The sequence below is a fragment of the Hemitrygon akajei genome, unplaced genomic scaffold, assembly GCF_048418815.1.
Source record: "Hemitrygon akajei unplaced genomic scaffold, sHemAka1.3 Scf000071, whole genome shotgun sequence".
NCBI classification, from domain to species: domain Eukaryota; kingdom Metazoa; phylum Chordata; class Chondrichthyes; order Myliobatiformes; family Dasyatidae; genus Hemitrygon; species Hemitrygon akajei.
The window spans coordinates 782,519-794,903 of NW_027331957.1; the positions used below are offsets into that span (position 1 = coordinate 782,519).

At 49.6% G+C, this 12,385-nt stretch overlaps 1 protein-coding gene across 1 annotated transcript; it reads right to left on the reverse strand.

Annotated features, from left to right (window-relative positions):
• Positions 1 to 1,202: 1,202 nt before the first annotated feature.
• On the reverse strand, positions 1,203 to 9,459 carry LOC140722166 (snaclec bitiscetin subunit beta-like). Its single transcript, XM_073036959.1, has 4 exons — positions 9,278 to 9,459; positions 3,920 to 4,062; positions 2,481 to 2,545; positions 1,203 to 2,087 (listed from the first exon to the last, which is right to left on the reverse strand). Exons 1-4 carry the CDS (start codon positions 9,378 to 9,380, stop codon positions 1,883 to 1,885), a joined length of 516 nt encoding a protein of 171 aa, XP_072893060.1. The 5' UTR covers positions 9,381 to 9,459; the 3' UTR covers positions 1,203 to 1,882.
• Between the last annotated feature and the right edge of the window lie 2,926 nt (positions 9,460 to 12,385).

The following is a 12,385-nucleotide window of genomic DNA, read 5'->3' on the forward strand; positions in this document are numbered from 1 at the left end:
GAACCGTATTTCTCTCAATCACAGGACTCTTCAGAGAGCGGTGTTGACAGCCCAGCGCATCTGTAGATGTGAACTTCCCACGATTCAGAACATTTACAGAGACAGGTGTGTAAAAGGGGCGTGATGGATTCTCGGGGACCCGAGTCACTCCAACAACCAACCGTTCCAGCTGCTACCATCCGAGAACGTGTAGCACAGCAACAAAAACACAGGACCAACATGATCCGTGAGAGCGTCTTCCGTCAGGCCGTCAGACTGATTAGTTCACGCTGATACAACTGAATTTCTAAGTTATATTGACTGTCCTGTTGTACACAATGTTTATTACAAATTGCTATGAATTGCACAATCCACATTTAGAAGTAACATAAAGATTTTATGACCCGATGGGCCAAATAGCTTAATTCTGCCTCTCTATCCTATGATCGTATTTCACGTTCCTGTGTTGCTGTGTGTCAGCATCTCAGATGATCTGCACTGGGCATGTAAACACGAAGAAAGTATCTTCATCGGCAGGCATCCAGGATTCGGAACCTCCATTCCCCCGATTGTGGTGAGCTGTTACCTTCCCTTTATGATTCAGACTGCCAATTAGTGCCTGTCAACATTTCTTCATGGAATGTCTGCCGGTGAAAGGCTCGCGCCGATCACTCAGTGCACAACCGTAGGAGATCTGTTTCTATGACTACTGTTTGTGACTTTATCTTTGGATTTCATCACCGTAGACTAGTTTATTTCGAGACTGAGCCGGAGTGTATTCCAGACTCTACTCGGCCCTTGTCTTCTCCACCATCCATATCTCTCTCGGTACAGAGGGGATTGCAAGGTTAGGGGTTTGAGGGGATGTGGTCTGTCATCGAAGACTCGCGAATTTCTCCGGATGTACTGTGGAGAGCGTTCTGACTTGTCGCACCGCCGCCTGGTGTGGAGGCTGCAACGCAGAGGGTCGCCAGAGGCTGCAGAGGGTTCTAGGCTCAGCCAACCCCATCACGGGCACAACCCTCCCCTCCATCGAGGACATGTTCAAGAAGGAATGCCTCGGGAAGACCGCATCCATCAGCGAGGACCCCCTCCCGCCGGGAAATGCCCTGTGCTCATTAGTAGCATCGGGGAGGAGGTACAGGCGCCTGAAAACTCAACAATTTACAAGCAGTTGCTTCTCCTCCGCCATCAGATTGCGAACGCTCCCTGAACACTTAAACACTCCCTGGGTATTCACCTTTGTTGCAGTTTTTTTAATTCTCACAATTTACGTTAATTTTACATCTTTGCACCGTACCGGGGTCACATTGAAGTTGTACAAGGCGACACTGAGGCCGAACCTGGAGGGCGGTGTTCGGTTCTCGTCGCCCTCCTGTAGGAAAGATGCCACTGAGCTGGAAAGAGTGCGGGGGGAGATTAACGAGGATGTTGCCGGGACTCGAGGGTCTGGGTTCTGGTGAGAAGGCAAGAATGATGTGTCTGTGAACCTTGGAGCGTGGATATGAAGCCAGGAGGGGCACAGACAGGGTGAATGCGCTCAGTCCTTTTCCCCTGGGTTGAGGAATTGAGAGCCAAAGTGCACAGAATTGAGGTTAGAGTGTGTGGAGAGAACGGAGAGAGGAGAGGCAGAGAATGAGGTCCGAGGGGAAGAGGAAGGGTGGAATGGGAATGAGTTAGAGAGAAGGGGAAAAAGAGAAACGGTGTAGAATGGGGGAGTAAAAGGGGGAGCGGGGAGAGCGGGGCAGAGAGGTATGGATCAGAGAGGGAGAGTGTTGGGGAGAATGGGGCTACGAGTAGAGGAGGAGACTGGGGTAAGAAGGAGGGGAAGAGAAATTGGAAAGAGGTGAAAGGATGGGGGTTTGAGGGTAGGGTAGATTGAATGGGGAGTAGTGGGGTGAATTCACTTGACTGAAGTCGGCCCGACAGGCTGTTGACAGAGACCTTGGATCTCTTCCGGAATATCCGGGTACAAATGTGCCGACTTCTCACAGATGAATCTGTGTTTCCTGTTGCAACTGTAACTGTGACTCCAACCGTAAGAGTCACACTCACTGCAGGTGGGCGGTCTATTGAACGTCTTGTACAGAATATTAGAGACCACATTCCTGTCAAAGAGGTTAGACAATTTCAACAGAGACAAAACAGCTCGAGCAGACAACCGGAGACGTCGCCAAACCAATCCCTCTGATCTGCACTCTCCCCACAGCCCCTTGCCAGACTCGGAACTAATCGCATGATACCGCGTTCTCCCCACAGTCCCGTGTCCATGGCCGTACGAATCCCACTACACCACACTCCCCTACAGTCGCGGCTCAGTTCCCAAATTTACCCACTGCACCACCCCTCCCGAAAACCCTGCGTCAGTCAACGAACGAGCCCCAATGTCCCACTCCCCACACAGCCCGCTGTCAGTCTCCAAATTTATCCCACTGACCCACTCTCTCCCCACGACCGCGTGTCCCTCCCAGACCACCGACCTGTAACTGTACAAACCTCACCCGTATCTACATTTTCCAATCCAGTAAGTTCCGAATCGATGGACGATAGAGATGGAAACAAAATCCTGTGAAATGAAATCCCTTCGATTAATGTGCATGCAACGCCCTGGGAAATGTTTCACTGCTAATGTAATGGTTTCTCTGTAGCGGCAGTGTGTTTGTGTTATGACGAGAGATAACGGGGGCTTTGGAATGTGCGGCGTCCCATGATGGGAGGGGTTTTCTTTCCTGTGAGCCCGAGAGCGAGGGACTCGCGGATTTTTGTTCGGCAAAAGATGGAGACAGAAGATGCCAGAACGGGGATATCGTAGTCTGCAGGCCTGGGCTGACTTGGAATGGGGTCGGGAGTCGACCACACCCGGGGGAAATCGATGGACAAAGGACGGACGGGAAAACAGTGAGCTCCAAGGAGCGCATTAGACTGTTTCGTTAAAATGGGCCCTTTTTCTCTTTGTTTTCTGTACTAACCCTGTAGTCAAATGAAGAATCATAAAGCCCAATCGTTTAATTGCAAATGCTGTACCGCTCGATATTTCGTGGGATTGATTTGTAACCGGGCAACACATCACGCAGCATCCACACAATCGTGCTTTTTCATTTTGACCGGGCCGGAGGCAGTATCGCCCCCCGACCCCCCCCCTCCATGTTTAACCACAGGAGCATGAGAAGAGATGGCACAGAGATGGATTTACCCAGTGACTGATCGCAGGAATGTGTCATGGGACGGCGTGGAGGGTGCTTCTCTCCCTGCCTGACCCGGGAGTGTGTGACAGGTGGGAGTGGAGGGACTCCATTCGGTCAAACTAAAAAAAATACTTATATAGCTATACCTCGGAGAATATTCTGACAGGCTGCATCACTGTCCGGTATGGAGGGGCTACTGAACAGGACCGAAAGAAACTACGGAAAGTTGTAAATCTAGTCAGCTCCATCTTGGGCACTAGTCTAGTAATCTACAGAAGCCTGAAGGCACACACTCAGTGATTTAGGAACAGCTTCTTCCCCTCTGCCATCCGATTCCTGAATGGACTTTGGACGCTTTGGACACTAACTCACTTTTTATAATGTACACCATCTGCTTCTTTCTCACATTTTAAATAATCTAATCAATGTACGTGATTTAATTACGAGTTTATTTTATTTATTATATTTTCTCTCTCTGCTAGATTATCTATTGCATTGAAATGCTGCCACTAAGTTAACAAATTTCACGTCACATGCCGGCGATAATTAACCTGATTCTGGAGGGAGATCCACTCAGTGTCTGACCCCGCGAGTGTGTGACGGGACGGTGTGGAGAGAGATTCACTCTGTGTCTGACCCCGGAGTGTGTGATGGGACGGTGTGGAGAGAGATTCACTCTGTGTCTGACCCCGGAGTGTGTGACGGGATGATGTGGAGGGAGATTCACTCTGTTTCTCACCCCGGGGGTCACATACCTCTTCCTCGTTTGAATTTATTTCAAGGAGCCTTGCATCGAAGTTTGAACAATGTTCCCTCGCATTATCATAAGATTTCTCCACCGAGGATACGTAATAACACCGATCTTTCTTTTCACTCCAGTTCTGAGGGCATGTTTGCTCTGCAAATCAGGTACAAAGCATAGTGACTCTCCCTGCATAACTCCCATTGCACCGACTCGGATCAGAAAAAGTCAACCTCCCTCCACAACGTCCCATCCCGGATTCAGACAGCAGGTGTCGCTACCATCACACCGTCCCATCACGCACTCCTCCGGACAGACACAGAGGGAACCTTCCTCCGCACCGTCCCATCACACACTCCCGGGGTCAGACGCAGAGTGAGGCTCCTTGCACACCTTCCATTCACACCTACTAGGATCAGCCACAGAGTAAAGCTCCCTGTACACCGTCCCATCACACACTCCCGAGGTGCGGTATAGAATGCAGCTCCCACCAGACCGGCTCATCACAATTTATGGGTCCGTTGTAAAGTGACGATCTCTGCGAGCCGTCCAATCACCCAGACTTCCCGAATCAGAGACACTGTGAAGCTCCCTCTGCCCTGTCTCATCACCTATTCTCTATGTCAGACATGCAGAAAAGTTCCCAAAACACATTCCTGGGATCAGACACAGAGTGAAGATCCCTAAACACCGTCTCAGCACATACTCATTGCAATATACGAAGAGTAAAGTTGCTTCCACACCAACCCTTCACAAAATCCCAGGGTCACACAAAGATTCTCCCTCCACAACATTTCAACACACAACACGTTCTCAGACACAGAGTGGTGCACTTCCGCACCATCTCATCACACAGCACAAAGATCAGATTCTCCCTCCGTATCATTCCCTCACACTCACACTGTGTCAGTCACAGAGTGAAGCTCCTTACACTATGTCCTTTCACAGCCCACAGAGGTCAGACGCGGAGTGACACTCCCTCCATACAGACCCATCACACTCCCAGGGGTTGAACACTGTGTGAGCGTCGCATTGCACTGACACATGAAATACTACCGGTGTAAGACAGAGTGAATCCCCCTCCGCACTGTTCCGAGACACATTTTTGGGGTCAGACACAGAATGAGACACCCTCTAAACTGACACATTACACTTTCCGGGGGTCAGATACAAACTCGCCTCACATCCTTCTATCACGCATTCCGGTAGTCAGACTCAAAGTGAAGCTCGATTACACCGTCTGAGCACACACTCCTGGTGTCATACTCAAGCTCAATCTCCCGCCACGGCACCCCATTACACAATCCCGGGACCAATCACAAGGTGTAGCTCCGTCAACTCCTCCTCATCACCAGCTTCAGGAGTCAGTTACGAGCTCCTTCCCACCAACCTATCACAGACTTCCTGAGGGACAGACACAAATATAATTTCAATTCTCAGCGTCCCGTCACACATTCACGGGGTGAGACACAGAGTGAAGCTCCCTCCACAAAATCCAATCACACACTCCCGGGGACAGAAACAGAGAGTTAGTCTCCCTCCACACCGTCGCATCACAAACTCACAGGGTCAGACACAAGGTGAATCTCCCTCCACACCGTCCCATCGCACACTCCCGGGGTCAGACTCAGAGTGAATCTCCCTCCAAGTCACATTTCTGTGGTCAAAACACTGGGTGATGCTCCCTGCATAGTATCCCATCGCAAACACTCTGTATCAGACACAGTTCACTCCACACCGTCACATCATACACACGCTGGGTTAGACACAGAGTGAAGTTCCCTCCGCACCGTCCCATCACACTCTCCTGGTGTCGTACTAAATCTGAATCTCCTGCCAAGGAATCCCATCACACATTCGTGGGACCAGTCACAAGAGTTCAAGAGTAGAGAGGCCATGTTGCAACTCTACAAATCTCTGGTGAGACCGCACAGAGCGTATTGTGCTCAATTCTTGTCACCTCATTATAGGAAGAATGTGGAAGCTATGGAGATGGTGCAGAGGAGATTTACCAGGATGTTGCCTGGATTCGAGAACAAGTCATATGAAGCAAGATTAGCAGAGCTAGGACTTTTCTCTTTTGAGCGTAGAAGAATGAGAGGGGACTTGATAGAGGTCTACAAGACTATGAGAGGCATAGATAGGGTGGATGGTCGGTACCTGTTTCCCAGGGCACCAATAGCAAACACCAGAGGTCATAGATACAAAATTAAGGGAGGGAAGTTTAGGGGAGACATTAGGGGTAAGTTTTTTTTATACAGAGTGTTATGAGTGCCTGGAATTACTTGCCAGGGATAGTGGTGGTGGCTAAAACATTAGGGGTATTTAAGAGCCTCTTGGACAGGCCCATGGATGAAAGAAAAATGGAGGGTTATGGGGTATTGTGGGTTTAGTACATTTTTAAATGATTATATGGGTCAGCACAACCTGGAGGGCTGAAGGACCTGTACTGTGCTGTAGTATTCTATGGTTCTATGGTGTAGCTCCCTCAACTTCTCATCACAAACTTCAGGTGTCAGTTCCAAGCTCCTTCCCACCATCCTATCACAGACTTCTTGAGTGGCAGACACAAATAGAATTTCACTCCACGCTGTCCGTCACACACTCCAGGGGTGAGACACAGGATTTAGCTCTCTCCGCGTTTCCAATCACGCATCCGGTGGCCAGACACAAAGGGAATCTCCTTCAAAGCTTTCCTATCACAGGATCCAGGGGGACAAACACAGAATGAAACTCCCATCATACACACATCACACATCATACACACCCGTGGCAGACACAGAGTGAAGCTCTCTCTCTGTCCACAGCCCCATCATATAATGCTTGGTTCAGTCTGCACGCTGCGCAATGTCAAAACACATGCTCTTGGGTGAGAAACAGAGGCAGGCTCCCTCCAGACCGTCCCATCAGACACTCCCGGGGTCAGACACAGAGGGAATCTCGCTCCACACCGTCCCATCACACACTCCCGGGGTCGGAAACAAAGTGAAGCTCCCTCCACACTGTTCCATTACACAAACTCCCGGGGTCAGGCGCACTGAGACTCCCTCTAAAATGCCCTATTACACTTTCCTGGAGTCAGATACAGACTTCCCTCCTATCACGCATCCCCGTAGTCAGACTCAAACTGCAGCTTGTTTACACCGTCCCATCACACTTTCCTGGTGTCAGACTCAAAGTTAATCTTCCGACACGGCACCAATTACACACTCGAGGGACCTGTCACAAGTTGTAGATCCGTCAATTCCTCCTCATCACAAACCTCAGGAGTCAGTTACACATCTCCTTCCCTCCATCATGTCACAGACTTTCTGAGGCACAGACACAAATAGAACTTCAATCCACACCGTCAAATCACACACTCCTGGGATCAGCCACAGAGTGAATCTCCCTCCACACCGTCCCATTCCACACTCTCGGGGTCAGAAACTGATTGAAGCTCCCTCCACTCCGCCCCATCACAAACCTCAGGAGTCAGCTACACATCTCCTTCCCAGTGTCCTATAAAAGAGAAGTTCAACCAACACCGTCCCGTCACACACTCTAGGGGACATACGAAGAATGAAGTTCTTGTCTCACGGTACCATCATACTCTCCCCGTGTCAGACACAGAGTGATGCTCCTTCCACACTGTCCCATCACACACGACCGGGTCAGTCTCAGACTGAAGCTTTCACTCCACCACACTATCACACACTCCTTGGGTCAAACATGCAGTGAAGCTCCCTGCACCCTCTCCCATCACACAGTCCTGCAGACAAACACAGAGTGAACCCCCCTCTACAGTACCCCATTTCATCCGCCCGTGATCAGAGAGGAAATGAAACACACTCTACTCCATCGCGCCGCACACTCCCGGGGTCAGACACAGTATGATGCCCCTCTACCCGGTGACAGCACACAATACAGGGGTCAGAAAACGAGAGATGCTCCCTCCGCACCGTAATATCACACACCACTGGTTTCAGACACAGACAGGAACACTACCCAGGCACGCGTCACTGTTCCTGGTGTCAGACACACACATGACACACCTATTCCCCAAACGCACTAATCCAGCGCCCTTTCCCGGCATAGCTTCCCATCACAGGCACACTGTGTCAAACACTGAGTCCTATCACACACACGGGGTGAGACACAGATTTAAGCTCCCTACACACCGCCCGATCACACACTCACACGGTCAGACGCAGACTGAATCTCTTTCTTTCCACGGACCTATCACACTCCAGCAGTCCGAGGTGGAGTGAAGCTCCCTGCACACTGCCTTTAAAACACGCCCGTGGTCAGAGGTGGAGTTAAGCGCATGTCCACCCACGTAGTCACAGACAGAGTTTATATCCCTCTACAAAGCCTCGTAACGGACTGCATGGATCAAACACGGAGTGAATCTCTCTCTCCATGGCCATATCACACATTCCAGCGGTCAGACGTAGAGTGAAGTTTCCTGCACAGCGTCCTGTCACACTCTTCCAGGGTCAGATTCTGGGTGTTACTCCTTCCACATCATCTCATCACACACTCCCAGGGTCAGACACAGAGTGAAGCTCCTTCCACACCGTCGCATCACACACTCCCTGGATGAGAGAGCAGACTATAGATCGCTCCACAAAGTCCAGTCACACAAAGACTTGGTCAGACACACTGTGAATCTCTCTCTCCACGGCCCCATCACACACTCCAGCGGTCAGACACGGAAATAAACTCCCTCAGCACACATGACGAATGTCAGAGGGAGTGTGATTCTCCCTCTGCAGCTTCTCAATACACCACACAGCAAAGTGTCAGACACAGAGGGAATCTGCCCCCAGACTGCCCCATCACACACTCCCGAGTCTAACATAGTGTGAATCTCCTTCCATCACACACTTCCTGGCGGGTCACAGTGTGAGGCTTTGTCTGAACCGTCCCATCACACCCTCCTGTGTTATCACACAAAGCGAAGTTCCGCCCACAGACTCAAGGGGTGTCAGACTCCCTCCACAATATCACAGAGAATGAACGTCCCTCTGCACTATCCCATCACACAATCCCGCTGTCAGACACAGAGTGAATCTGGATCCATACTGTCCCATCAGACATTCCCGGAGTGAGACATACAGAGAAGCTGTAAAGTTAAGTCTCACAATCCCGTGGTCAGACACAGAGAGAATCCACCTCCACAACGTCCCATCACACTCTCCTGGATTCAGTGATAGAGTGAAACTTCCTCCACGCAGCCCCATCACAAACTCACCGGGTCGAACACAGAGTGAATCACCCTCCATACCATCTCTTCACAAACTCCCGATGTCAAGCACAGAGTGACGCTTCCTCTCTCAATGCCTGCCCTGTGATGAGGTGCGGGTGAAAGAGGGGGATGATGCCTCACCTCTTCTGTTGGTCAACAATTCACAGATTTGAGCCTTGGTTTCGTTGACAGATCTGTACTTCGTTTCCACCTCAGTGAACTGGTGCCGGAGATCGCTGTGCATTCGTTTAAGATCGGACAGATTCGAGTTGAGCGCTGAAAGCTTGGATTGAAGGGTTGAGTTTAACTCATGGCAGTTTCGGCCGGAGGTGATCTTAGACTGACGAATCTACTGAGAGAGATGATGAAGGATGTTTAGAGTTTACAGTGACACGTGAGTCAGCGTCACGCTACCGAACGGGTCACAGAGAGTGTTGTGTCAGTGTGACTGTGAAGGGTGTCACAATGAAGAATGTGCTGGTGGCACAGTGAGAAGCGTCGGCGTCACCTTGACGGGCATGTCTGTGAAACACTCAGGGGTATATCAATGACCCGGTGAAGTTTTTGTTGATGCTACAATGAGGGTCGGCGTCAGCATCGTGTGGGCCATGTCCGAGTTGCTGTAAGGAGCGTGTCGGTGACACTGTAACCTTTTCTGTTTATGTTTCTGTGCCCCGGCAAGCGTTGTGATGTGCATCTCGATGTCATGGCGAGGGCAATGTCAGAGTGCGGGGCGGAGTTGTGTCATGGTAGGTAGAGAATCTGTGACTTGGTGTGGGCTGTGCTGTGTCTGTGTCGCGGTCAGAGACATTTCATGGCCACGGTGTGTGTGAGAGGGTCACGCTGAGGTGTCTATCGGTGTCACGGAGAGGACTATGTCGGTGTCATTGGGAATTTAGCTGTCGGTATCTGTTAAGGGGTTTGCCTGTGTCAGGGTGAGGTGAGGGTAATTGCCTCAGTGAGCGGTGCATCTGTGTTGTGTTGAGGGGTGATACTGTCTCGGTAAGGGGTGTTACAGTGACGTGTGAGTCTCTGTAACGGTGAGTGGTGGAGCGGATCACGCTGAGGAGCGTGAAAGTGTCACAGTGTACGGTATCTCAGTGTAACGGTGAAGAGTGTGTCGGTGTCGCGGTCAGGAGTGTATCTGTGTCTCGCTGAAGGTCGTGACCGTGCTACGGTAACAGCATTGTTGATGTTATGGTGAATGGCGTGTCGGAGTAGCATGAGTCTTGATTGTGTTACGGTAATGGCCGTGTTTTTTTTTTATCACGGTTTGAGGTATGTCCGTGTTATAGAACAAAGCACATAGAAAAATGCAGTACAGTACAATCCATTCGGCCCACAATATTTTGTCAAACCTTAAACACTGCCTCCCATAAAACTCCCCACATTAGATTCCTCCGTACACCTGTCTAGTAGTCTCTTATACTTCACTAGTGTATCTGCCTCCACCACCGATTCAGGCAGTGCATTCCAAGCATCAACCACACTCTGAGTGAAAAAGGCTTCCTCTAATATCCCCCTTGAACACCCCACCCTTACCTTAAAGCCATGTCCTATTGTGCTGAGCAGTGGTGCCCTGGAGAACAGGCTCTAGCTGTTCACTCTATCTATTCCTCTTAATATCTTGTATACCTTTATATCGTCTCCTCTGATCCTCCTTCTCTCCAGAGAATAAAGCCCTAGCTCCCTTAACCTCCGATATAAATCCATACTCTCTGAACCAGGCAGCATCCTGGTCAATCTCCTCTGTACCCTTTCCAATGCTTCCACATCCTTCCCATAGTGAAGCGACCAGAACTGGACACAGTACTCCAAGCGTGGCCTAACGAGAGTTTTATAGAGCTGCACCATTACCCCGTGACTCTTAAACTCTATCCCTCGAAATAAATGCTAACACCCCATAAGTTTTCTTGACTACCCTTTCCACCTGTGAGGCACCTTTCAGGGACCTGTGGACATGTGCCTCCATATCCCTCTGTTCGTCCACACTCCCAAGTATCCTGCCATTTACTTTGTACTCTGCCTTGGTGTTTGTCTTTCCAAAGTGTACCACCTCACACTTCTCTTGTTTGAACTCCATCTGCCAATTCTCGGCCCACTTCTGCATCCTATCAAAGTCTCTCTGCAATCATCGATAATCCTCAACACTATCCAAAACACCAACAGCTTGGATATCGTCTGCAAACTTGCCAATCCACCCTTCTATCCCTACATCCAGGTGGATATCAAAAAAGTGGTGGTCACAGAACCGAGCCTTGTGGGACACCACTAGTCACAACCCTCCAATCCAAAAGTACTCTCTCCACGTCGACATTTTGCTTTCTGCAGGCAAGCAAACTGTGAATCCACTTGGCAGAACTTCCCTGGATCCCATGCCTTCTGACCTTCTAAATAAGCTTACCGTGTGGAACCTTGTCAAATGCCTTACTAAAATCCACGTAGATCACATGCACTGCACAAGCCAAATCTATATGCATGGTCACTTCCTCAACGAAATCTAATGTGTTTGTTAGATGTTATAAGAATAAGCTTGCTCCTCTTGAAGATCAGTGTGGTCGGCTATGTATGAAAGCAAAAGAAATCAAGTATCTGGGAGTACAGTTAGACGAGAAGCTAGACTGGACTGCCAACACAGAGGCCTTGTGCAGGAAGGCACAGAGTTGACTGTACTTCCTTAGAAGGTTGGCGTCATTCAATGTCTGTAGTGAGATGCTGAAGATGTTCTATAGGTCAGTTGTGGAGAGCGCCCTCTTCTTTGTGGTGGCGTGTTGGGGAGGCAGCATTAAGAAGAGGGACGCCTCACGGCTTAATAAGCTGGTAAGGAAGGCGCGCTCTGTCGTGGGCAAAGTACTGGAGAATATAACATCGGTAGCAGAGCGAAGGGCGCTGAGTAGGCTTCGGTCAATTATGGAAAACCCTGAACATCCTCTACATAGCACCATCCAGAGACAGAGAAGCAGTTTCAGCGACAGGTTGCTATCGATGCAATGCTCCTCAGACAGGATGAAGAGATCAATACTCCACAATGCCATTCGAGCTTTACAATTCAACCGGCCAGGAGTAAGATATGTTAAAGTGTCGGGGTTAGGACTCAATGTACTTAAGTAAACTACTTAAGAACTTTTTAAAAGCTATTATTAATGCTTTTTGAGAGAGTGATTTAGATGCATATCATATTTTTACTGAGTTAAGTATTGTATGTAATTAGTTTTGATACCACAAGTGAATAGATAGATAGATAGATAG

Bases quoted from the DNA above. Each gene is read 5' to 3' on its own strand.
- LOC140722166 (XM_073036959.1), bottom strand. From the start codon at position 9,380: ATGCACAGCGATCTCCGGCACCAGTTCACTGAGGTGGAAACGAAGTAC. The intron at 4,063-9,277 runs GTGAGGCATCAT...CCTGATTTGCAG, and splicing joins ATTGTTGACCAACAGAAGAG to AGCAAACATGCCCTCAGAAC. The intron at 2,546-3,919 runs GTATGTGACCCC...TTCATTTCACAG, and splicing joins TAAATTCAAACGAGGAAGAG to GATTTTGTTTCCATCTCTAT.